The 26973-nt window shown below is 43.5% G+C and overlaps 1 protein-coding gene across 5 annotated transcripts in view; it reads left to right on the top strand.

Annotated features, from left to right (window-relative positions):
• DTNB (dystrobrevin beta) overlaps nt 1-26973 on the top strand; it is a 672321-nt gene that overhangs the window by 499559 nt on the left and 145789 nt on the right. For all 5 annotated transcript variants that reach the window (XM_069233646.1, XM_069233645.1, XM_069233644.1 and 2 more), the window contains one exon: nt 18972-19068. In XM_069233646.1, coding sequence (XP_069089747.1) covers nt 18972-19068 — 97 coding nt within the window. The remainder of the gene's footprint in view (nt 1-18971; nt 19069-26973) is intronic.

Below are 26973 nucleotides of genomic sequence, written 5' to 3'. Positions count from 1 at the left end.
TCTCAAAACCTACTGAACGGATTTACACCAAATAACCAAAAGCACAATCTGCGTACCGACAGCTAGCTTTCTGCCAAATTTGGTGTAATTCCATCTAGTGGTTCGGGCTGTAGTCGTGTTCAAAGCTTCTATGGGAATTAACATGGGAAACACATGCTTTTTGGACCTTTTTCTCGGCCCCCGCTTGATGGATCACCCTGAAGCTTTTAGTGCGCAACTACAATAACCGGGGCACTTGTATTGGAAACGTTTGTGAAGATTCGTCAAATTGTGCCAAAGATAGTCAAGTCAAAAAATGCTTTTCTATGGAAAGATGGTGCTAGTTGTAACTACCTACTGCCAACCGCCAGTATATATATATATATATATATATATATATATATATATATATATAGTGCCCTAAGGTAACTATAATCCTCGCCATGCACTGCTAACTACCCCATATATTACATCCCTCATGTCCTCTTTGATACCATCCTTGATAATATTAATGTGACATTTGCAGTAAAAATATTGAGGATAAAACTGTGCATGGCTGGAGCACGAGTTATAGTTACTTTAGATAACTATAACTGCTAAATTTCTATGGTTTTGTGCGAGTGAAATGTGAACCTAACTATAACATCCCTGTAACCTTTGTGTTTTTAAGTGAATATATGTATATATGTATATTACCTAGTGGCAGTTGCAACTAGGTAGTTATAGGTAGGTCTGCTTTTCCAGAGAAAGAGTGTTTTCTTGTTTGCTAATAACTCTGCCTCCGTTTGACGAATCTTCACAAAACTTTCCAGAAAAAAAAGTTGTCCACCTCAGCTCCTTGCTGGAAAGTCTTGGTTGACCCGTCAAGAGGGGGTGAGAAAAAAGAGGGGCCCAAAACACAAAATCCCCATGCTTTTTCCATAGACTTTTTTTAGGAAGAGCTGCAGCAAAAACTGCTGAACGGAATTACACCAAATTCGCCATGAAACAGCAGATTATGCTTTTTGTGATTTGCGGTAAATCCGTTCAGTAGTTTTCCAGATATTAAGGGTAAAAAATAATTGTATATTTTGGCAGTTTGGCTCACAAGAGTCTCTGAGACTCTTCTGGTAGATCCAGTTTAAATACAGAGTGTTCTGATTGGCCCAGAGAGCTTTATTTCTTTGTTCATCTCTCTTCTATGAGAGTCCTACTTCTGCAAGACTAAGTGCTGTGATTGGCTGCCAGCAACATGAGGAAAATGTTGCTGGCAGCCATTACAGGACTTGGGGACTTGGTCCCCTGCCCTGAAGTTGTGTAAAAAACGAAAATAAAAAAACCCTGACCACCTAGGCTCCACTGGGACCAAGAGAGGCCACACTGGGGCCCATAAAAATGCAAAAAATGCCACTATCCGTCAAGACTCGCAGGATCAGAAAAACAAAACAAAAAAACATTGACGGCTGGGCGCATTTATTTATTATAAGCCCCAGGGAGCGTACCCCGGGGCCAAAAACATTTTGTATTGGGAAGGGTGGGCATGCACCCCCCTGCCTAGCCATTAAAGGCCTTTGGAGCCCACCCACGCAACAGAAAATGGAGACAGGGTCCATGTTGCAACCTCCCCAAGCCTGAAAATGGCCAGGGAGCCATACCTAGGGCCAATTCCTTTAAGTGAGGGGGGCTGTGCGACCTCCCCTCTGTGAGCCATTAATGGCCTTGGAGACCCCACCACCGGTACATACATACATGCACCAGTGCGGACAGGGAAACCTGTGTTTGCTCTTGCATGGTGGAAGCATTTTTAACTCTCCTAGCAAGCGGGAGCAAACAGCAAGTCCGTTCCCAGCTAGGAGCGGACTTTAGATCTGCAGTGATGCGGGCAGGAAAACAGATCTAAATATTCCTTCCCCCCACAGGGAGCACCTTTAGAAGCTGCTCCCTGCGTCCGGGAGCTGTGTCAGCTCCCACTGGATGTGGGAAGCTGGCTGGGGCCTTAGGGCCTTGGGGCTGCCTCCCCCGCCACCACATCCCTCCCCCCAACGACAGTGTTGTGGGTGCCCTGCATGGGCACCAGGGCACATACCTTCTGTTGAGCCGGACTCATGGGGATGGAGTTCCCAGGACCGAAATTGGGCCAGGAAGGGGAGCCATAGGCCCCTCTCCCCCCATTCACTATAATGCCTGGCACCAGGGAGATGGGGTCCATGGGGCTTAAATCGGCCCAGAGAGGGGCCATGTGCCCCCCTCTCCTCATAAAAATTGTGCTGAGGAATGTGGTCCCCAGGGCAAAAATCAGTCTGGGGAGAGGGGCGTCATGTGCAAGTTTGTATTACAGTTTACATAGTGGTGAGTAACTACCATATTATTTTTTCTACTTGCTTTTGTACAGCTTGGGTCCACTTTATGGGTGTGATTTTTTACAAAATGCATTTGCTCCTAATGCACCGTAGCGGTGTAGAAGTATTGAAAGCCTTATAAATGTTTGCATTCAAGAGTAACTTAGCGTGCAAGTGACAGTTAACTTGTATTCATTATGCTCCACACAACTTTGTGGTCCTTCAGAAAAAGGTTCCAACATGACATAAATTCTGTGTAGCAGATACTAACTTTTGTAAGCAGCCTTGAGTTATTAGACAGAATTGTCAGCATGGCAATTTCTAAACTGCATAGAGGTGTGTGTGTGCACCAGGTACTATCCTAAGAATGTGTGCTTTTTATGCTTCAGAAGATGGGCTACCTGTAACGTTTTCAACACGGTATGAAGGGTGCAGGGAATATGATCGTTAGCACTTTCAGATCTCGGTTATTCTTAGTAAATAGTGTCTTTTGTGGCAAACGTTGTGAGGAATGTACACTGTTCTTAATACATTATTTGAATACCCTGTGGTGTATTTCTCATGAGTTTCACTGTTTGCAAACAGTGTGGAATAGAATGAACTCTCCATAGAGTAAACACTGTTTCCTGTACCCAGTTCTCTACTGAAATCAACTTCAGTTCCTAGTCTAGGTTCAGTGTGTGTCAGGGGTTTGATAGAGATAAAAGCTGTCCATAGTAGGGCATTTGTTTTAGGATTGGCATTCACTATTTTGCCTTTTTCTGAACAGTTGTATATAGATCGAACACCGTACTCAATGAGGGTTTAGCAGTGTTCCAATAACGTACTCCGATAGACTTTTATTTTACTTTTAGTGTCTGAACAAATATATTCTCCTGTGCTCTCCAGGAAGGTGCAGAGCCTTTTGATGTCCCCGTCTAACTGATTTTACTTATGTGCTGGCAGTGAAGACCTCTTGCCAGCACCCAGAAGCACTTTACTTCAAACTCCCAGAAGTTCTTCCGCTGCTGTTTATTCATTATTCAGGAATTGGCAAAATTGTGACCAGTTTTGCTGAGCCCAGTTTGTTTTTCTATAAATTTGATTCTGGCTCATCAAAACAAAAATAGAGCATTGTTGATAATCTTTCTTATTGAAGAATCAACAAGAATACAGTAATAAATCTAAAAACAATTCTCCTCTGACAAATTCACCAAACTATAACGCTACTTTAACCCCTTTGGTTACAATGAATATATATATATATACACACACACACACATACATCTTTTTATTTTTGTTTGTGGCAGGAAGGGACTAGGACCGCTTAGTACTTCACTCAGGTATGATAGTATGATTGCGTTGCTTAATTTGATGGAGAGGGGGTTAAATCTTGGATCCTGCCGAGCTGTCCAGGGGCTGCAACTCCGACCTCTCCTCCTGCGTTAAAACAATACATGTGTCATCATAGATTCATGGTGGTCCACAGTGGACCTGCTCATACGCATGGGTTTCACAGATTTTTCTGAGGAACTCTAAGTTAAAAGAGCACTTTAGAAAAAGTTCACCCGGAAGAGTTAAGAACCTCGTCAGCAACAGTACACAGTTTTCTCTCCAGGTGGAAATCGAACGATTTACTGCATCAGGCAGCCGGCTCCTCGGCGGCATGAACCCCAGATATTTGTGTTTCCTGCTTCCAGAGCTTTAGGCTGTGGGAGGAACATATTTTGACAGCAGAAATTGTTGTTCTATTTGGGCAGAGTTGGCAAGGTTTGTATAGGCAATCTAGAAAAGAGTCAGATCTAAATATAGTTTCTTGACAATGCATCATGTATTGTGGCTGCGACTACACACCTTTGAATGTCCAGTGTCTCGCACTGGGCTGCAGGATGCACACCAGATATAAGCCATGACGTTGTGCAGGATCCTTTAAGAGGGCGTCAGCAAGACTGGGCAGGGTACCTCGAAACAAAGAAACCACACATTGTCCCGGCTGAAATGATAACAGCTTTTGGTAAAAGTGGAGTAACCTTTGAGACTAATGCTGTTTTTATTACTTTAAGTAGCAACACCTACCATAGGATTTAGGATTCTTTTCACATAGTTCAGTTTCAGTATTTAATTTAGGACCGTGGGGTGTGCATGAGTGATTCTAATGGTCCTCTGTTTATTACGGTTTGTAGTCTGGTTGCTTCTGGAGAGCATTGACTCACGATCTAACTTCTTGGTGCTCGGGGTTCTCTCCTTGAAGAGGTCTGTTGCTTGCTCTGAAAACTGTGAATATTGGAATGTTCTGGGAATACTGTGGTGCTGTTGGCTGCAGTCGGACTTTGGGTTTCAGCTGCATGTAGGGTCAGAGAACATTCTATTGTTCGTCAGCGGCGGGGAGCAGTTAATCTGTGGTATTTCCAAGGATCGCTCCACCGCACCAACAGATCCCCCATCCTTTTGCTTTTTACTCCGGAACAAAAACATGTCCCCTCTGCAAAAATGTGATTAAGGGGACCCTAAGATTTCACCCAAGATGGCCACCTCCTTGGTTTGAGCAGGGAATCCCTGGACCACAAGGGCTGCGGCTGCCTACCTTTGAACGAAATAGACACACAAAGTACTGCCCCCCAAGTGCAGTCGCTTACACTGGCCGCGGAGGAGAAACCTAGACCGTAGTTTTTGGCAATTTTATTCTGCTTTTCTTTAGGGTAATTGTCCAGATTTATATAGGTGTCTCAGTGCAGGTTCATGCACAAATCTGCATTATTTTTACAGCATTTTAAATCTCACTGGGTTCACGTGCTAATTCCTACAGCTTTGAAAAGTTTTTAGTTACTAGATACTTTTCCATGTGATGATCATATTTCAAGATAATTTTTTCCATCTTTATCATGTTTCAATAGTTTTTGCCCTGCAAAAACGATATACGTCTATAAGAATGTGGGCGTTGTTAGTGACTAATTTTAGACATTGTTAAGTTTTTTGGAAAGTAATAGTTGCAGAAAATAAGAGTATTCACAATACATGTGCAAGTCTTACGACAGTCGCAGTATCCTGAATATGTTTTGTCACCCAGTACGAACAGCCAACGCCTCCTTATTAAGACCTCGATATTCATACGGAGGTTACTAAAATTAGGCTTAAAAAATACAAATAAAATATTAAATCTTTATTTCATTTAAGTCTTAAATTTTGAAATTGACATTTTGCAATGATTGCATGTGAAAAGACGCTGTTATTATATATGCATAATTTTTTTTAAAGAATCAGTATTTTCATGGATTAGGCCAAGCGAGAACTTGAGGCTTTTTTAGATAATTCTTCATTTCTTTTCTTTATTATTTATTCGTTTTTGCTATATTATTGTTTGCCTTTTTTTTAAACCGGCAAATCCTATTTAGTTTTTTAACTGATTTGGATTTTTCGGAGCAACAGTTTAAAAAAAAAATGTTTTTAGTCGACTTATAGCACTGTGCCTATTTGTCTAGGTCCTCATCTTGTTTTCCTTGTGTTTAGCTTCTACTGTTAGATTAGTTAGAGAAGTGAAAGACATCCTGTGTACATCATTCCTTAGCTCCTCCTTACTGATTCACAGTACTTCAGACAGATTGCTGAAGTGAATTAATGGGCCTTCATCTAAGGCAGACTGCACCACCAGCACCATCTGCCTCTCCAGTCTAGACAATATTTGATGTCGGATGCATATGTTTCCTTTCAGAAATAGCCATGTTTTGATTCTAGTGATGCTATGTGCAGTATTTTCCTGGGAAGCCTCCCAGCAGCCCTGCACAGTGTTTAGATCTGCGATGGGGGGAAGTGCCTCGGTAGCATAAGCTTGGAGAAATGCAAACTGGGCAGCAGCAGAACAGGATAGTTAGAAAACTTCCTACTGTTTGCTATTTGTCGTTCCTGAGTAGGCTCTGCTTTAAGACCGCGCTGAAGGGAGGATACCAAGCATTTTGGCACCAGCCCTGAGTTTCGTCTCATGTATTTTTGGAATGCGCATTTAGTAGAAATTGTGTACATTAAGGAATTAAAGTTTATGGATTTAGCCTACCAATCGTAGATTCCAAGGGTATTTATTTAATTTCTGATCAGAAAGTACATTGATGCTGTATTTACCATAGCTGAAAAATACACCTATCAAAAATGAAGTTTGTGCCCAAGGTTTAGTGCAATTAAGGTACCACATTCAGTTCAGTAATGCATGTGACGGGGATGGCTGCCTTGTCAATCATTGTTTGTATGTCATAAGCATCCGATAGAGACTTCTAGCTGCAGATTACTTACCTTAGAATATTCACCAGGTGTCAAACTTGATCCGGATGTTTTTGAGCAGTACCCCTGCGCACTGGTAGGTGGTGTCGTTCAGCTTGGTGTCCTTCGCACCAGAAATAACGTGTGCGGTACCTTATATAGTCACCACCCCAGCACATTGACATCAGTTCTTACCTTTCTGCGCCAGACAGCGCTGATCCATGAAAAGTTGCCCTCATTCGTTTTTTAATTGGCTTTTTTCTTGACTTTTGTTTAGCCTTTTTGTGTGAGATTTTCTTTCGTGGTGTGACAGGATGTCCCCAAAGGAACCAGGTGGTTTCAAAACATGTGGTGCCTGTTATCAGGCAGATGTCTGTGACAGAACCACACTTGGTTTGTTTGTGGTGCTTGGAGAGGGACCCACAAGGACTGCCACGACACGCACCCGAAGGCGCTGAGGGAGCTTTTCCTCAAGCTCCTGGCCTCATACCACAGTACGGGTCACAAAAGACCCCTCAGGCTTGGAGGCCCAAGCAACTTATAACCTCGTAGCAGCTAAGCCTCCCTAACCAATATGCACAGCTTTAATTAAACATGAAAGGCACCCCCAAATACACTATATTAGGTTTCGAAATGGAGGGAAACAAAACAAAACATCAATTATGAATAAACATTTCTGCTGAATTTGCTATTTGCGTTAATACAAGGAATTAATCCACCATAGTCACTGACCCCAACAACCTCTTTCAGATATTTATTACATTATTCATAGATTGCTTTTGATTACATAAATTTAATATTTTATACACATTTTGCACAACATTTCTTTGAAATTGTATTTAAAAACCTCCTGATTGCACTTCTTTATCCCTCCTAAAATACATCCTATAAATGACAGTGACTACATCAGCATAAAATGTCACGAAGCACCCCATGCGTTATTTACTGTCTCCCGTTCATACCTCATCATCACACTCATATAGACTTCAGCCACACATTACCAATAACCCCAGAGTATCCTTGAGTAGCCCAACAAGACTACTACTTTTGGCCGTCTGTTGTTGCTTCTTGGCCTGGAGTCTCCAAACAACCTTTGTCAACATACTTTTTGGTGATACAGAACTCTCTTGACCACCTTCCTCAGGACCTATATCTGATAATTTTTTCGCCTAGCAGAACAAGTGGGGTGCGTTATAATGATATACAAAATGTACATGTAAGGGTTGGGGCACAACTCAATATATGAGCAATAGCTTCACATGTGCATTAGTTCTAAAATTAACTCCGTGATAGACTTGACTGAATCACCAACCACCAGTCTATGCCTGAACATCAAGGAATTGCAAACACGCTACAAAACCACCACCACTAATATTCCAGTTCTCCATGAGCATACCAAAATATAGAAAATGTGGCCTCCCCAGAGTCAAGTCTGGAAGTGTACCCTCAGTGCCTCATACCAGACGGTCAGAGAGGTCATTCGTTTCACACTTATAATCGATATGCTGGTCCTCCATCAATACATTCTGACAGACTTTGCTGGAGTAAACACTTCTCTTGCACAGCCAGATCTCTACTCCCCTATGAGGTATATGACACTGAGAAGTATCACCAGAATACATAATATTTGGGCTGTGTTTACTTTCAGTGCTACATCTGTTCTATTGTCTCCAGAGTGATGTTCTAGAATCTCCGAGGACGGTTTTTCCAGAGGGCTTGTTGAGTGCAGTCCTCTTGTACTGTGCTGCTGCCAATAAAATACGTTTATAAATAATTCAGCTTTTGAACTTTAACAATAGGAACACATTTTCCTCCTTTGAACATTAAGTCCCCTTCCATTTCCATCTCCTCAGAGACTTTAAAAACTGGTCTTACTTCAGGAGACGCACATTTCTCCTTTGGCCACCCTTCAATCAAGTATTTCTTCACAAGTTGCCCTACTGCATCCTCATTCATCTCTCTTTTCCAGTCTTCCACAGAGATACCTGTGAATTCACCACTCACAAACTCCTCAACAGTTGCCGCCATTTCAATGTTATTTTGTTCCTCAGTGCTTCCGTCATCAGGACATGGCAATCTGGACAGGCAATCTGTTGTGACATTACATTTCCTAGGTAGGTATCCCACACAAAAATTGTATTGTAAACTAGAAGTGAGCCTGGCTTTGCTTGCAGTAGCATTCCACCCGCCTCCCGGTGACAAAATTCCAACCAGTGGTTTATGGTCGGTCTTAAGAAAGAATCTGCTTCCCCACATATAGTTGTGGAAATGTTAATTGCCCAGACTCAAGCCAAGAACTCCTTTTCAAAAAACGTGTTTTTTCTCTCTGTGTCAGTCAGTGTCCTGGACGCAAGTGCCACACACCATTCATCCCTCCCACATTTCTGACCCAACACTCCTTCAATCCCATACATACTGGCATCCACAGTTGTAATGCATAGTTTTTTTAAATAAAACGGTTTGTTAGTAGGTGCCTGTGCAAACTCTTCCTTGATCTGTTGGAACACTGCTTGTTCTTTCTCAGACCAAATTAATTCAGCCCTATTTCTTGTCAGTTCTCTGAGAGGTTCCATATTTGTGGCAAAACTTTTTATGAACTTGCTGTAATATTCACACAGCCCTGTGAATGATAACAGCTTTTCCTTATTGTCAGAAGCCAGATCCTTAATGATGGCATCTACCAAAGATTTGTTTAGGAACTGCACCATCACCAGACAAAGCGTGCCTCCAATACTCCACAGAGTTACAAAAAACTTGCCCTTTTCTCCTTCAATTGTCAAACCATGCTTCTCCAGTCTTTTGCACACTTCCACCACATGCTCCTTGTGTTCATTTTCATCCCTGGAGAAGATGAGGATGTCATCTTGAAAACATTTAACAGATTTGCCCAAGTCCTTGAAAATATGAAACATTGCCCTCTGAAATACGGATGCCACACAGGCTAGACCTAAGGGTATCGTTCTGAATTGGAACAAGCCTTGGGGTGTTATAAACACAGTGAAATTTCTTGATTTCTCAGTTAGTTCAATCTACAAGTAGGTGGACTGCCAAACACGCATAATGACCAATTCCCAGGCCTTACTTTCCCTTTAACGTCACCACAATCTAGCAGTTTGTGCCCTCTTTTATCTATTTCTTAATGCCTGACTTCACAGATACACTCCAGCAGGCCCAATCCGTAATTACATAAGACACATGAAACGGACTACAATAGAAGCTGACAATCATTACAAGCACAGTAGTATAAGAAAAACAACTACTCAAAGGAAGAACCCACTACAGCTCATTGCATGCCACCCCCACAATGGTAAAAATAGACAGTCCATCATGATTAATTATTAGATGCTTCTGCATTGCATGGGGCAGCAGTTTATAACTGTCATTTACAAGAATGCAAAGGCAGAAATTAAAAACACATTGTAGAAATTCCTAGAGAGATTATGCACAGACTTGTACCCCAGCTGCCAGATGTGCTTATCCAAAACCGACTTTCCCTTTTTAAATGCATTCCAGTAATGTGGAGAGAAAATGTACTGTCATCATTTAGTTAGAGGTTTGTCAGCTAAAGACTTTGTAAACTGGATGCAAAGGCAAAAGTAACAGTGATACAAAACACTAACCATGTTTGCTAATTATGCAGTCTCGATTTTCCATAATCTCAAGCCAATAAGAGAACTTATTGCTGATGAACAATCTAATGGCAAGACCAAGGCTGGTTTGCATAAGGGTTATCCATGTCTGAAGTGGCACAATAAGCATAAACGATGAACTGGAATGCTGCCCAGAATTACCATTAGCTCAAATTAACGCATTCCATTCCTCACTTTTTTGCACTTATCAACCTAATGTTAACCGCCAGAACCAACCTCCTTGCTTTTCCTGCATGGAAAAACCCAAATAGTTTAGTTGAGGCAGTTCTACCCCTGCCAAAATAACCTAAAAAATGTGTATCAGACACGTATAGTCTCCCCCCACCAAAGCAACGTCCAGCATGGCTATCATCACAACAGGACCCTATTTAAGGCTACTTATCTCCAGCCTTATTTCTACTAAACAACTGTACTATCTCGCCAAAAGCCTTTGGTCTCTATTCCATCCTTGGTCCAAACCAGGTGCAATCCATTATTGCATTTCATCCATAAATTTAGGTCTTGTGGTGAGTATTTCTGACAGCTGTAATAATTGCCCGACTCCTCATTTTCTGACTTTTTTTGTGAAAAATTCTCTACTCCACCTTAGTTTTGGCATACTAAAGGCTTGACTGATGCCCCCATTTTTCATCTTCATATCGTAGAGAGAAGATTGCCCTTGGTGAATCTCCAGTGTTGCTCCATCGTCTATAGGTGCTGAGCAGTTAATCTCTACAGATGTAGTCCTGATGCAGCAAAAGTGCTATTTCTGAATCCCAGGCAAAGTATTTTGATGTTTGGACTCTTTTTCTCTCTCTCTTTGGAACAAGGCCACTTTTTATGTCTTTTCTTGCTATATAACTCCCTCCTGTGGCTATTTGTGGCAACTCCGTAAAATAGCTTGTAAATTCCTTAGTGTCATCCTGGCTCTGCCTTACTGTGAGAATAACCATAAGGATAAAGGCCAGCACTTATATGTATGAAGCAAGAGAACTGGTACATTGTGTGCGCAAACTCATTAAAGTAGCTTGGATTAAAGTGGTGACAGCACAATGTTGGGGAGGGTATTGGTGGTGGGTGGAGGAAAATGACCCAGCCATTGGTGGTAGGAATCTAGAAAAGCAATTGTTTTGGTCTTTCCCCTGAAGTGTAGGAGTAAGAGGGGCGGTGTGAGGTACAGGGGATGATTGTGCTACAGACCTGGCTACTTCTGTCCGCCCTTAGGATTTTGAGTCTTTTAACAGAAGCTCTGCATATTCCACATGATCCTCTAGTGGTGTGGTTATTGCTTGCGAGGTAATCTGGTATGTTCTTATGACTACCTCTGTAGATTATGCAGCACGGATTGAATAGTGTCAACACTGACAAAGGCCTGCTGCCATCTTTGAGACAGGACAAAGATTTTGACTGTGGTTGTTGGCATGTGGGAAGGTTTTGTAACTTCATAAGGGGTGGATTTTGAAACGTGACAGGTTTTTTTCTTTATGTGGTGCTCACATGATAGATAAAACATTGTCTTGTGTTACTATGCTAACGCAGTAAAGCAGTAAACGGTAATCTGTAAGATAGTCCAGATGCTTTAAGGAACTGTAATTCCCTGCTGGCAGCAGAACATTGAATGTGTCAGAACAGACTTAAAGTAAATTTATCTAATGAGTATGTTGAGGTTTTGGTTTCCCATGATGCGTGATGGCCAACATAATTGTTTTTCTTGGATTTGGTAGTGTGCTTGATGCCAGTTTCCCACGTGGAGGACTTTGTGAGTTCAAGCAGTCATGTCAGTAATTTGGTCTAGATTAGTTTGCACGCATTGTATGCATCTGGCCTGCTGCAGTGTGAGGCCTGGTTTTTTTATGTCCTTCAGCAGTCTAGTGGATAGTGCTGTTGATGAGTATTGCATTTATCGATATCCCTGGACAATAAGATTTGTTGAAGTCAAGTGGGATAATCCCTTTAGGCACTTGAATCCCCATCAGTATTGTGGATGAGTAGTTGAGGCTTACTCTCAGAGGTGATGGGAGGGGACACTGAATAATTTAATAAACACAGTGTCAATAGAATGTATTAAATTTTTAGCAAAAAACTCTTTACTGACAAATAGGTATTATAGGCTACTATTAGGAATTTTAAAACTTTTAAAGCACTTAAGAGCTGAATGTTCCCTAATATGGGGCTATATAACCAGTAGCAAGAACAAAATAGATTTTTACAGATCCAGTTCCCCTGCACAACTCAACTTTAGAGACCAGTAATCTAACTGATATATACATTACAATTCTAAAATGGTTCTTAAGGAGTAAAGCCTTTTCAGAACATAGAGAAAATGCATATATCAATTCAGACAATTATAGTACTTTTTTTCCATATTGTCATCATAAAGGACTATATTTACGCTCTACTTTGTACATATATTTTTATATAATTCCTTATTAGTTTGTCCTAATCTAGCAGCAGTAGTCCTATAGTTGTCAAAAGGCATTAAACGTGGTCCCATAGTCAACACGTATTTTGCAAGTTGTCGCTTCTTCGGGGCTCAAGTGGGATTATTGCTATTTAAAGGAAATTTCTGGCTAAAAATGACATAGAATATTGCAAATATAAGTATATGTAGACAAAAACCACGAAAAGAAAAGAAAGAAAAAAGTTAAATAGATTCATAATACCAACAATCCATGAAAAAACATTATATATAACTCCGCATATCTGTAATTAACATTAAACCACATTGATTACTCTCCTCACCCTATTTCCTATGCATGTGTATGCAAGTAGTTACAAAGATTCTTAGTTGTCTCACATACCAGTAGCCTACAGTTCATTACCTACCTAGTATGTTGCGTACATGTGTATCGCTTACTGAAGGAGGAATTTGAATCCGAAACATATGACTTAAATTCATAAGAATTATAGTATGCTCTTTGAATAATCATGTCTAGTAGTCCCTCTCTTCAAACAATAATATCATAAATCATTCAGGATTTAGACACTCAAAGCTATTAGTATTCAGATTAAACCTAGGTATTCCTAGTACTTTACTAAAGTCAACCCAAATTAATTTCCCCACACTCCTCTGAAAAGAGAGTCAAAACCGATTGAAGCTTTAAAAAAGAAAATGTTATCTCCAGCCAGATTGGCTGTGAGGCCTCTTGGTGCAATACTCCTTTTGGGTAGGTACCTCCACACTTTGTGGGATATGGACAGCAAGATCTTGCCAGCTATGCCAGATGTCATTCGTACCTAGTTGACCCAAACAATACAAGATGGACAGTACTAGACAATGTATGTTCTGCATGCCGGTATGGACACTAGAGACTCCTTAGGAAGAGCTATTGGCACCAGTGTTGTGCTTAGAAGTCACACCTGGGTGAGAACCACTGGATTTTCAGGAGATGTGCAAGTGTCCTTTATACAGGGAGTGCAGAATTATTAGGCAAGTTGTATTTTTGAGGATTAATTTTATTATTGAACAACAACCATGTTCTCAATGAACCCAAAAAACTCATTAATATCAAAACTGAATATTTTTGGAAGTAGTTTTTAGTTTGTTTTTAGTTTTAGCTATGTTAGGGGGATATCTGTGTGTGCAGGTGACTATCACTGTGCATAATTATTAGGCAACTTAACAAAAAAAAATATATACCCATTTCAATTATTTATCATTACCAGTGAAACCAATATAACATCTCAACATTCACAAATATACATTTCTGACATTCAAAAACAAAACAAAAACAAATCAGTGACCAATATAGCCACCTTTCTTTGCAAGGACACTCAAAAGCCTGCCATCCATGGATTCTGTCAGTGTTTTGATCTGTTCACCATCAACATTGCGTGCAGCAGCAACCACAGCCTCCCAGACACTGTTCAGAGAGGTGTACTGTTTTCCCTCCTTGTAAATCTCACATTTGATGATGGACCACAGGTTCTCAATGGGGTTCAGATCAGGTGAACAAGGAGGCCATGTCATTAGATTTCCTTCTTTTATACCCTTTCTTGCCAGCCACGCTGTGGAGTACTTGGACGCGTGTGATGGAGCATTGTCCTGCATGAAAATCATGTTTTTCTTGAAGGATGCAGACTTCTTCCTGTACCACTGCTTGAAGAAGGTGTCTTCCAGGAACTGGCAGTAGGACTGGGAGTTGAGCTTGACTCCATCCTCAACCCGAAAAGGCCCCACAAGCTCATCTTTGATGATACCAGCCCAAACCAGTACTCCACCTCCACCTTGCTGGCGTCTGAGTCGGACTGGAGCTCTCTGCCCTTTACCAATCCAGCCACGGGCCCATCCATCTGGCCCATCAAGACTCACTCTCATTTCATCAGTCCATAAAACCTTAGAAAAATCAGTCTTGAGATATTTCTTGGCCCAGTCTTGACGTTTCAGCTTGTGTGTCTTGTTCAGTGGTGGTCGTCTTTCAGCCTTTCTTACCTTGGCCATGTCTCTGAGTATTGCACACCTTGTGCTTTTGGGCACTCCAGTGATGTTGCAGCTCTGAAATATGGCCAAACTGGTGGCAAGTGGCATCGTGGCAGCTGCACGCTTGACTTTTCTCAGTTCATGGGCAGTTATTTTGCGCCTTGGTTTTTCCACACGCTTCTTGCGACCCTGTTGACTATTTTGAATGAAACGCTTGATTGTTCGATGATCACGCTTCAGAAGCTTTGCAATTTTAAGAGTGCTGCATCCCTCTGCAAGATATCTCACTATTTTTGACTTTTCTGAGCCTGTCAAGTCCTTCTTTTGACCCATTTTGCCAAAGGAAAGGAAGTTGCCTAATAATTATGCACACCTGATATAGGGTGTTGATGTCATTAGACCACACCCCTTCTCATTACAGAGATGCACATCACCTAATATGCTTAATTGGTAGTAGGCTTTCGAGCCTATACAGCTTGGAGTAAGACAACATGCATAAAGAGGATGATGTGGTCAAAATACTCATTTGCCTAATAATTCTGCACTCCCTGTAAATGTGCCCTTTGATGGTTCCAGGCTGATCAGTGAGAAGACTGATTTGACACAATTTAATGATATATGTGCCACAGCACAAACTCTGTGACCATAGTTTGATGCCAAGCAGGCTTTCCAGATGGCTGGCGTACAGACAACACCAACCCGCCCAACCTTTACTACAGCAGCAGACCGCATTCTTTCAAGGCAGAGGCCATGGCACCAGCAGAGTCTGTTAGCACCAGCAGGGACAGCAGTCCTCCAACTCATCCTCTCCTTGCTTCAGCGGCTTCCAAATTGCTTAGTTTGTCCAGACAGGCTCAGGACCAGCCAGTGCAAAGCAGGATACATTATTTACTCCCCGACTGGAGATCCATCACATCAGAAAAGTGAGTTTTGTAGATTTTTCAAAGGGGCTATGCCCTGCCTTTCATCTCTTCCTTGCCCATCTTCTTGCCACACCAGACTGACTTTCACAGGTTCACTCTGCATTCTTGATCCAAAACATTTTGCTTCTCCTGTCCAAGGGTGCCATTTTTGCAGCTCCCAGACTCGGAGAGAGGAGAGCGATGTTATTCATGCTAGACAGAGGCCTAAGGTCTATACTGGTGCTTCGGCCATTGAATGCCCTTTTTAAGGAAACAGATTCAAAATGTTACCTTTGCCTCATATTCTGTCCATTTTGTACATAGGAGACTGACTGGTGTCCTTGGACCCGCAGGATGCATAAATTCATGTGCCCATCCTTCAGTCCCATAGACATTACCTGAGGTGTAGGCACATTTTCAATTTGACATTCTCTCCTCAAACCTTCTCTCAGCTGCTCAGGTGTTCTTGAAAGTGTTGGCGTTGTTCGCTTCCCACCTTCTGAGATCAGAGATATTAGTGTGTCTCTTGAAGACGGACTGCTCCAGATGGCCTTACCTCAGTCATTCAGTCATAGACCACCTTTGGACAACAGACAAACTCCTGACATCTGCAGGGTTTTCCATCAACCAGCTGAAGTCCCACCTGTGTTTCTTCATTAGAGCTATCCTGAATACGGTAACGTTCGAGTCCGGGTCTGACTTTCAGACTCTGACCTGGGTCTCTAGTAGGATGTCTCTGAAGCTTCTTGGATTCCTTTACTTCTGCATTCTCCTCTTCCAAACTCCAGATAGTATACATGGTCCTTGCAGTGGAACCTCTGGTTTCAGTGGGCCCAGCACCAGGGCTGTCTCTCCTACTCCATCCAGATGCTGCAGGAGACGTCTTAGACTCTTCAGTAGTATCAGCCGAACGCTAATATGACCTGCGGCACAACACTCTCCCTTCCCCACTCAGAATTCATGGTTGTGATAGATGTGTCCCTGCTGGGGTGAAAGTAACCTGGGAAAGGTAGAGATCAGAGGCCTCTGATTTCCAGTGGAGAGCCAGCTCCAAATCAGCCTGTTGTAGTTTCATGTGATGTGTTTGACCATGGAAGCCTTCCTGCCATTCATCGAAGGGAGGCTGGTGCAGGTCTTCTCTATGACCAAAATGTGAAACTGCAGTAAGCAGCTTGGAGTGAGTCCTGGGCCCTGTGCAGAGAGGCTCATCTGCCTATAGAAATAGTTTGACCAGCATAACAACTTTCTGGTAGCCAACCATCTCGGAGGGTCTCTGAATGCTAGAGCAGAAAAGCTCAGCAGATATCAGCTGGCAGATCACGAGTGATATCTCACCCAGAGGTGGCAAGTAGCGTTGTCGATCAGTGGGGTATGCCCAGGTTACATCTGTTTGGCAAGAGCAGCAGTTTCAGCTGTATTGCGCACTAGTGTTTCCTTCATGAAAGTCACTAGGAGACACATTCCAACAACTGCAATGGGACAAGAGTCTTCTGTGTGCATTCCTGCCACTGCCTCGAGTTCTGAGGAAAATCAGAATGGATCGGGCCCAAGTCATCTTGACAGCCCCAGACTGGACCAGAAAAAGTTTCTGATCGTTTGCACTCTGATCTGGCTGTCATTTCTGGAGGATCTCTTGTCTCAGCAATGGAGCAGGGTCCTGCACCGCAACCTACACCCCCATCCCTGTACTTTGCGCAGCAGCAATTAAATACTTTTGACTTGCTGACCAAGATAGTTGCAGCCAGATGCCCTCACACGACGTCCATCTATGCTGGAAAACATTTGTTGACCAGTGTGGTGCCCAACGCACCGGCCCTTTGCATGCCAAAATTTCAGAGGTTTTGTTATTTGTTTTTTCATTAGCCCAGCAAGCAAAAAAATGAAGGCAATGCAGAGGAGGACCTTGTCAAGGTAGCTAGTGCCCTGCATCAAAATCTGTTACGCACTGGCCATAATGACATTGGGCGTGGAAGGAGAAAGAGTTAAGAAACTTACCTCAGCACAGACACCGGGCACTTCTGGGGCTCTACAGTGACTGTGGAGCCACACAGCGCCATCTATCATCATGCAGGACCATTGCTGAAAAAATTCTCTGGATCAAGTCTGGCGCTTGAGAATATTATAAAGGTGAGGAATCTGCAGTTAGGTGGCGTATTCACCAGGAAGAGCGTTACCGAAGGTAAGTAAAGTGTTCATCATGAAGAATCTTTATTCTTGGGAAATTAGAGGCTAAAAAAATACACTGGAAATGCTTCTTGTCTATATGGGGTTATAAAGGCGATTTTAAAATATAAAGATTGATTTTTTGCCTTAACTACAAGTGGTAAGGAGCAAATCAAAGTGTTCAACAAACTTATAGTAATAATAGCATTGCATAAGTGCCTACAATTTTCAGGTACTTAAGTTATATCATTTTGCTGGTAAATCTATTCTTTCTAATTATATTTACCGCAACAATAAAGTACGTACAGGAAAAAAACAAAACCTGGAGGTGAGGAACAAAACATTTGTACAGACGTAAATAAAAGTAATGTGCACTTTAACCGAAATTGGACTAGAAAAATATTATTTTGGGAGCTCTCGAGCTATTTTTATGTTGTGCTTGCACGAAAGAGCTAAGTTACTTTGACCATTTGGTGTGGAACTGCGATAGGTTGCAGGGGACTTTAGAAGACATATTTTGCAGAACAAAATGATCCAGAAATTTCACCTCAAGAGATCCATTTTTAACAGCCTGGTTTGGTTTCATTGTTAAAACAAAACTCTCCGTGTTACAGTAGAAATGTACCTTCTAGCAATAATAGCATTAAAGTAATCCTAGAACTGAAGTCAAATGTTTATACCTCTGTGCAAGGAGTTGCCCCTGAATCTGGTGCCTCTTTAGAGCTAAAAGTAATGTTTGCCAGAGATTGTGAGAACCGCTTATTATCCTCCAATGATCTCGGAGTAGAAATCTACTACAATCTGATATTCTCACGTTGAGGTTACCTTAGTCTGTCTCGCCCTGCCTTTCTTATCTTTTATTGGGTACAAATGTAAATAATGATTAAAAAAAATGAGAGGAGACCTTGAATTTAGATTAGATTAATTATACAGCAGTAGGATGAAACTAATTACTAGAATGCTTGTTACGATAGTTTTGTATATTGGCAGATAGTTAAAGCAATGTGTTGTAATTGAGGGAGTCATTTCTGTGCTACTTCGTAAGGCACTCTTTTGTTAATGGTGCCACTAAACAGGCAGCCTTCGGTACTTACCATTCAAACATCTCACGTGGCGGCCCTGCTCACTGGCATCACAGCCTGGGCATCTGCCACTAAAGTGTCACCCAGCGTAAGGATGGTTTGCTGTATTGTGATAGACTCTAGCAGACTGTCCTCGGGAGCTCTAGTCGTGCAGGTCAAGAATCGCTTTCAGGCCCAGTGCATGAACTTGCATCTTAGAGCTTGGAAGGCCGCTGATTATGTAACCGGGTTACCTCTCTGTGTGTCCACAGGCAAAGGAAGGACGAGCTGGAGCACAGGATGTCCGCGCTGCAGGAGAGCAGGCGCGAGCTCATGGTGCAGCTGGAGGGGCTGATGAAGCTGCTCAAGGTCAGAATCACTGTTTAAGATCCAAACTACGCTTGGTGCTTGTCTCTCTGCTCATTTTTTGTGTTTCTGAGTTAGTTCTAAAGATTAAACCAACCCCCCCCCCCACTCCCAGCCCTTTACCCCCTTTTTGCCTCCTCCTCCCCCCCCCACCACCACCACCGTTTTGTGTGTACCAGTGATGACACCTGAAGATCTAGGACCAGTGATACTGATTCCAGGCAGCATCTCATCTCCAGTTATTGGTCATTCAGAGTTACCGGGCCTGGAATAGGGAATAACGCGCTGAATCTAAAACTAATAGAACCGAGTATGTCATTTTTCCCTAACTCCAGGCTTGTTCCCACGCTTTTACCTCCTGTTTTTAACAGAAGCCAATTGTGCACTAAAACACATTTTGTTTTACCAAGCGCATTCCCTCAACAGGTAAATTTTGAAATCTGCCAGTACATTTCCTGACTCGGAATGGGGACCGTAAGTAGTTTCTTGCCACTGACTCATATATATTGCCTTGCGCTTTGTGCAAGTGAACATTTTATGATGGAAACATGGGCAAATTGCTTGCCACTTGTGCGTGACATCAGTGTAACTATGCTAGCCACTGTTTCACAGAAAACAAACTGGAAATGGAGCTGGGCCATGTGCCCTAGGTTATTTTTGCTTTGTATGTTGCCTCAGAGAATCACACACAAGTAGGCCTTACAGAAAAAGCGTGCAATTTAGCTGTTTTAATGTAGATTGCAGCATTTAGGCACGCACACAAATGCCCCTCTGACTCATGATGAGCATGATCTTAGTGCACTGACTGAGGCTCGTTCTAGAGGTACGTGGTTTAGCACAGAATGGGTATCCCTCCCCACAAGTGTTGGACATTTGTGAAAACCTGCCAGTACCCATGGACAGTCCACGCCCCAATACATTTTGCCTGGGATGTAAAGAAAGTTAAATGAATGAGACAGAGGGCGCAGTTGGTTCCTATCGGGGCATAGAAGGAAATTAATTTGGGGCAGTGACGGCCGGCAGCTTTAGGAGAGAGGGGGGCGGGCGAGAAGCACACACTCATTCTGTCACACACATGCACGCACATCCATTAACAACATTCAAACATGCACGCATGCACCAAACATTCATTTAAAAAGATCACACACACTTACCTTCAGGTCCCAGGAGGGTTGGGACTGCTGCCTTCCAATGAGGGACGGTAGCAGTCCCAGCCTCGTCACAGAGTTGGATGGGGTCAGTGAGACTGCTGACCCCACCCCACTCTGTGACAAGGTGTCACTGATTGACACTCGCCCTTGGCGCTTCAGGGCCTAAACCTGAAGCTCCCAGGTCGAAGTCAATTGGTGACACTTTCCTCGTCACTTAGGGGAGGGCCTTGAGGCACCTTTGCTGGGCCGAGGATGTCACGCCCACAGGAGCTGTGACCTCCTCAGCCCAGCAAAGTCCAGCTCAGACAGCCAGGAGTCTGTGCAAATCGCACATGTCTGCTCCTGGCTGCCTGACCTGAACATGAAGAGTGTCTGTCACGCTGACCTTTATTCAGCCTGACAGACACTCTTCATGAGGGGCAAAAGGTGGGGGGGGGGGGCGTGGCTCCTCTGCCCTAAAGGACAGGCTGTGCCTGATTTGGGGAGGTTCATTCAGAGCCTTGACAGTATCTAACTTACTGCCTGCGTCTGACTCAGTCTCCAGTCCATTGAAGCGTTTTCACAATACTCCAAATCCCAAAGTAATTGTTTTATGGATAGTCTGAGGGGGGGAGTATAAGACAGATAGAAAGGCAGAAAGGAAGTGGAGGGAATCATATGATCCTAATGGTGCATTGAAATACAAGGATAAGCTTAAATCGTGTCAAAATGAACTCTTTACTGCTAAATAATCCCACTTGTGTAATACCATCCTAGTCTCTGGTAATTTAATTATAGAACTGTTTGAGTGAGTGTAATCATTTGTATCTCCTTCAAGTAGCTTTAACCTGCCCCAACCTTCACAATAGTTCTGACAAGATTTCCAGTTTTGTTTACATCCAAAATTAAGACTATTTTTTAAGGGATATTAAATTCGCATGTTGGCTCTGAGTGGTTTGCTCCCACCTCAGATTATAGAACCCCAGAAGATGAGATTTACGTTCGCTATTGCCACCCTAGAATTTGAATCAGTTCTTAATTAGTTAAAAGGCAGACTTGCCAGGTGACCTGTGTCCGGTCTCCTTTCTAATCATATGGCCAACCTCTGACTCCTTTACTTAACAACATCACAAATGTATCTTGACTCTTTGTTTTTTTTTTTCCAGAAGAACGTAAAAAATGAGTGGTTAAACCTTTGCGTAAAAAAGAATCTTGACCCAGAGTTGGTTGAGAATTGCAGAGCCGTAGCACTCCTTCCAGTCTCGAGCAGTATAGCAGACAAAAATTTAGCCAAACAAATTGTTGAATATCTAGAAGAATGTAACTGGCTAGACCCCGGCCAGCCCTGACAGAGAATATACCCGACTCTAGCACTGGACCAACTAAGGCAAAGTGTTGACCAAGGAGGCTCAGCAGCCTTGTTGTTTGCTTGATTTCTGCACAGTGTCTGAGAATGTGGATCGCAATATCTTACTGCTCAGACTTAAGGAAACTGGCAAAAATGACACTGTTACAGTCTTTTTCTTCCTTTCCTCCAATAGTAGCTCTTACACCATTTTGGTAAAGTGTGCAAGAAGTAGTGTGTGCAGTGCCTCAGGGATTTACCTTGTGGCCCAGGCTATTTATCATCACTGTTAGAAATGGGGTCTCAAGTTGGCAGTCGGTTTGCACCCTGTCCAAGTAGGGACCTTCACTCTAGACAGGATAAGGGAGGTACCCTCTCAGATAACCCCTGCTCACCCCCTTGGTAGCTTGGCACAAGCAGTCAGGCTTATCTCAGAAGCAATATGTAAAGCATTTGCACATAACACACAGTAATAAGTGAAAACACTACAAAAGAACACCACACCAGTTTTAGAAAAACTGCCAATATTTATCTGTGTGAAACAAGACCAAACAATAAAAATCCAACATGCAGTGCTAAATATGTGCATTTTGTAAGATTTATCTTAAAAATACAGTTCCTTGAAGTCAATAGCTCCACCTGGGGCTATTTCAGCGTCGTGGGCAACAAAACCAACAATTCAGGCCAGCCGCTGCGTCGCAGACCAGTTATGGTGTTGGGAAGACCCGCAAACAGCACCTTGGATTTGTAGGGCGTTGTGATCCTCGTAGTGAGCTCCGGAGAGCGGCATCGCTGACGTTGAAGTGTCGGTTCCAGAGTCGGTGCAGGAGTCGTCTGCCCTTGAAGTCACACGCCTTCTAGATCGAACTCCGGGCCGATGAAGTCAGGTGCGCCGGCGTTGATGGCGTAGGGGCTACGATGTGAAGCGGGATGATGCGACATGTGGTGCCCACAGGTCACAGTGCAGGCTGGGGCTCGGGGACAGCGTCCAGCGGCGTCGGTGAGACAAGGGCTGCGGTGTGAAGCGGGGCTGTGCAACGTGCAGTATCCACAGGTTACGATGCAGGCAGTGGCATCGTCGTTGCAGAACCGCTGTCGTTGGTAGGCCCAAGCCAGCGGTGCGGGACTGTGGTCCGTTACCCTCACGAGCGGTGTCCACAGGCCACGGTGCAGGCAGGGATGCCTGGTGACGACACTGGAGTTGATGGTGTCTGGCAATGGTGGACCGGGCCTGCGGTGGGGAATGGGATGGTGCTCTATGCTCCTCACGAGAGGTGTCTACAGGCCACGGTGCAGGCAGCGGCGCCAGTGTCCGCACAACAGGCGTCGTCGGGGAGGCCCAGGCTGCGGTGTGAGCAGGCGATGCCGGAATGCGGGGGCCACAGGTCGTGGTGCGAGCAGTGGCTCAGTGAAGTCATCTGATGATGGTATCGGTGAGACCAGGGTCGCGGTGCGAAGCAGGGCAATGCAACTCATTGCGGTGTCGGCAGGTCACGGTGCAGGCCAGCGGCTTCGTTGGCGGCGGCGCAGTGGTTTTTATTCTTGCACAGCACAGAAAACACAGTTCCTAGTGCTGCAGGTCGAAGAAACTGCAGTCTTTGATGTCCCTGAGACTTCCAGCAGGAGGCAAGCCCTTGGAGAACTTTCTCAAGCAGGACACACAGCAAAGTTCACCCTTTGCTCTCTTTTCAGGCAGAAGCAGCAACTGCAGGCTAGTCCAGTAAAGTAGCACATCAAAGGGACAGCACTCCTCCTTCAGCTCTTCTCCTTGGCAGAGGTTCCTCTTCATTCCAGAAAGATTCTAAAAGTCTGGGGGTTTGGGTCTTTTTCTTATACCTCTTTCTGCCTTTGAAGTTGGCAAACTTCAAAGCAAAGTCTCAAGTGTTTGCATGATCCTTCCTTGTCCAGGCCAGGCCCCAGACACACACCAGGGGGTCGGAGACTGAATTATGTGAGGGCAGGCACAGTCTTTTCAGGTGTGAGTGACCACTCCTCCCCTCCCTTCCAGCACAGACGGCTCATCAGGATATGCAGGCTACACCCCAGTTCCCTTTGTGTCACTGTCTAGAGGAGAGGTGTGAATAGCCCAACTGTCACACTGACCCAGATGGACAAACCACAAACAGGCAGAGTCACAGAATGGATTAAGCAAGAAAATGCATACTTTCTAAAAGTGCCATTTTCAAACTGGCAATCTAAAAAACAACTTCACTAAAATATGTAATTTTTAATTGTGAGTTCAGAGACCCTAAACTCCACATTTCCATCTGCTCCGAAAGGGAATCTGCACTTTAAAGTTATTTAAAGGCAGCTCCAATGTAAACCTATGAATGAGATAGGCATTGCAACAGTGAAAACCAAATCTGGCAGTATTTCACTGTTAGGACATGTAAAACACGCCAGTACACGTCTACCTTAAACATACACTGCACCCTGCCAAATGGGGCTACCTAGGGCCTACCTTGTGGGTGCCTTTCATCTAGTAAAAGGGAAGGTTGAGACCTGGCAAGTGGGTACACTTGCCAAGTTGAATTGGCAGTTTAAAACTGCACACACAGACACTGCAGTGGCAGGTCTGAGCCATATTTACAGGGCTACTAATGTGGGTGGCACAACCAGTGCTGCAGGCCCACTAGTAGCATTTGATTTACAGGCCTTTGGCACCTCTGGTGCACTTTACCAGGGACTTACCAGTAAATCAAATATGCCAGTTATGGATAAACCAATCAACAGTACAATTTACACAGAGAGCATTTGCACTTTAGCACTGTTTAGCAGTGGTAAAGTGCCCTGAGTCCTAAAGCCAACAAAAACTGGTCAGAAAAATTAGGAGGAAGGAAGCAAAAAGATTGGGAATGACCCTGCAAAAAGGGCCAGGTGCAACAATCAATATGAGGCTTTGATGCATTGGATGAGATATTTTGGATGTTTTGCAATATCCTGTACCCATGATACCCAGCTGATTGTTTGGTTGAATTGTAAATAGCCAACAGGGCCAAGACAACAAACCTCCTTTCAGCTGTACAAAGTTAGATGTACAATTGTATTCAATTAAACATTAGTAAAACGGATATTTTGATTGGTAAGAAAATGGAAAGATGACAAAATGTCCTGATGTCCTGCTCCCTGGGACAACCACCACAAATGGCAAGTTAGGTCAAGTCTCTAGGACTGCTCTTAGACAACTCTTTCTTTGGAACCGCAGACTAACGCAGTGAGTTGGACCTGTTAAAATGATTCATCCTTTTTCACCCACTCAATACCATTCCCAAGTAGTGGGATTTATTTGCATAATGGCCAGGGTCGATTACTGTAACTTGACTTTTTTTTTTAATGGTCTTTATTGAATTTTCTTGTTTAAGACCATCCATTACAGATCGGATGTGAAAACATAAGATAATTAGTTCAAATGCTTAGAAACAGAGCATAGTAGTGCAATAACTCCCCCACCATCATCCCAAACTTGTGAAAACTCATCACTTTATCATAATCAGAGACAGCAGTATAACAACATTATTCTCTGTTTAAGGAAAGGCAGTGTGAGGCGAGTGATCATTAGGTTCCGTGGTGTGTGTACTGTGAATATCAGCGATCATAGCCCTCCAAGCCTGGAGGTCGTCTTCTAGTTTAGCATCATTACGAACACGTTTCATGCAAACCTCCTCTGCTGTTCCCATTCTAGGAAGTCTCTGAGCCAGTCAGCATATTCCGGAAGGATCGCATTTATCCATTTTATGGCTATGCGGTGTTTTGCTAATATGATGTCTAGTAGGATATATTTCATGCTGAGGTTTTTACCCGTAGGGGAGGGGATCAGGCCCAATATAGAGGTACCCTCCACCCAAATGCTCTATTTATATTTTTGAGTACCAACCACCAGTATTAAGAGAGGGCTGCACAGTTCCAGACCCTATGCAAGAAGTCGGACCGAGGTCTATGACACCTGGGGCATGCAACGGAGCAGGTGGGGTATATTACTTGCAGGGTCTTGGACGATAGGTAAGTTTGATGTATATAGTTATACTGTGTGAGCTTAAACCTAGCGTTAGAACTAGCTGTACGAACCCCCTCATGAGTACAAATCTAATCTCTCTCTGACATGGGCTTGGGTAATGCCCCCTCCCATCTAGCATGAATAGATAAGAGGTGTTATCTGCATGTGCTCCCGCAATGCTCTGTACGGATGGGATACCAAATTGCGTCCTCCAGCCATCTCCATTAACGTCCTAAGAGTAGCAGAGACGGGTGGGGCGACAGGGAATGCGGGCCAAACCCCCTCGATGTGGCTGAGATTTTTTGGTAATGTAAGAATTTACCTGTGCCTAACTGGAAGCGTTCTACCACGTTAAGATATGTAATAAAACATCCCTCCAGGTATAAGTCCCCTAGTGTGGAGCAGCCCCCATCTCTCCATCTCCGGAGCGACATAGATTCTGCCATCCTACGGAAGCGCTACAATATCCATAGTGGCAAGGCTGGTGATTATGGAGCTCCACATAACACCCTCTTACCAGCTCCCTCCCATATCGTGGTCACTTATCTAAATAGGTAGGGTGTCTCGGGGGAATCCGTGAGTCACTCACCAATAAGGTCGGAAGAGCTCCCTCTGCGTGTGTGCCCCTCATAAGGTTTTTTTTTCCCAGGAGTCCTCTGTATCCAGCCAGTAGATGGCTGCAACTTGCTTTATTTAAGTCTCCAAGAATCATCCCTGATGCAACATCAGATTATTCAAAACTTTGCAGTACGTTTGATCTGTAGACTAAACTAATGTGAACATGTTTCACAGGCATGTATTTCTTTACACTGACTGCCAGTGCTTAATTTGTAAATAAAAACGTGCAGGTTCCCAAAGCTCTCCTTTGAAACACCCGGCTACCGCATTTAAATGTGTGAGCACAGAATACTGAGGCAGTGTACTCGTAAAGCCTTCTCGGGCCTCCTTAAACCATTTACAGCCAGCTACTCCCTGCCCCTTCAGCTCACTCTTGCAGCTTTCTGCTTTCTCTCTTTGTGATGCTTTTCCTTCCTTCTCTCCCGCTGTCTTTCCCATATGTGTCTTTTACTCGCAGTAAATGCTTGAGGCAGAAAAATAAGTGCTAGTGCCCCGCGCCAGAAACCACCGGCTCAAATTAACCACTGTTGACTGCCCACTAAGTAGGGATTGCTTTTAAGCCCCTTTGTTCTAAGCATAGGATCTAGTACGAGATAGAAAAGTATCCTTTTGCCTCACACTTCAGCCTATATAATACTGCATGGTTTCTCCATTCAGCTTCACAGCCCTGATTTATTGAGCTTAGAGTAAGGATATCAAGAACCTAGAGTAGGTCCCTGTCCCCGATGGGTCTTCAGCTCTGGAACAGTTTCCAGGCCAGGAGAGCACTAAAGACCCATCTATTTAGTTAAGTACAGAGTATCTCTACTGTGTTAGATGAG

The sequence above is a fragment of the Pleurodeles waltl genome, chromosome 5 (assembly GCF_031143425.1).
Source record: "Pleurodeles waltl isolate 20211129_DDA chromosome 5, aPleWal1.hap1.20221129, whole genome shotgun sequence".
Taxonomy (NCBI): Eukaryota; Metazoa; Chordata; class Amphibia; order Caudata; family Salamandridae; genus Pleurodeles; species Pleurodeles waltl.
The sequence above is the reverse complement of the archived record's forward strand: the minus strand, read 5'-3'. Positions and strand labels throughout refer to the sequence as shown.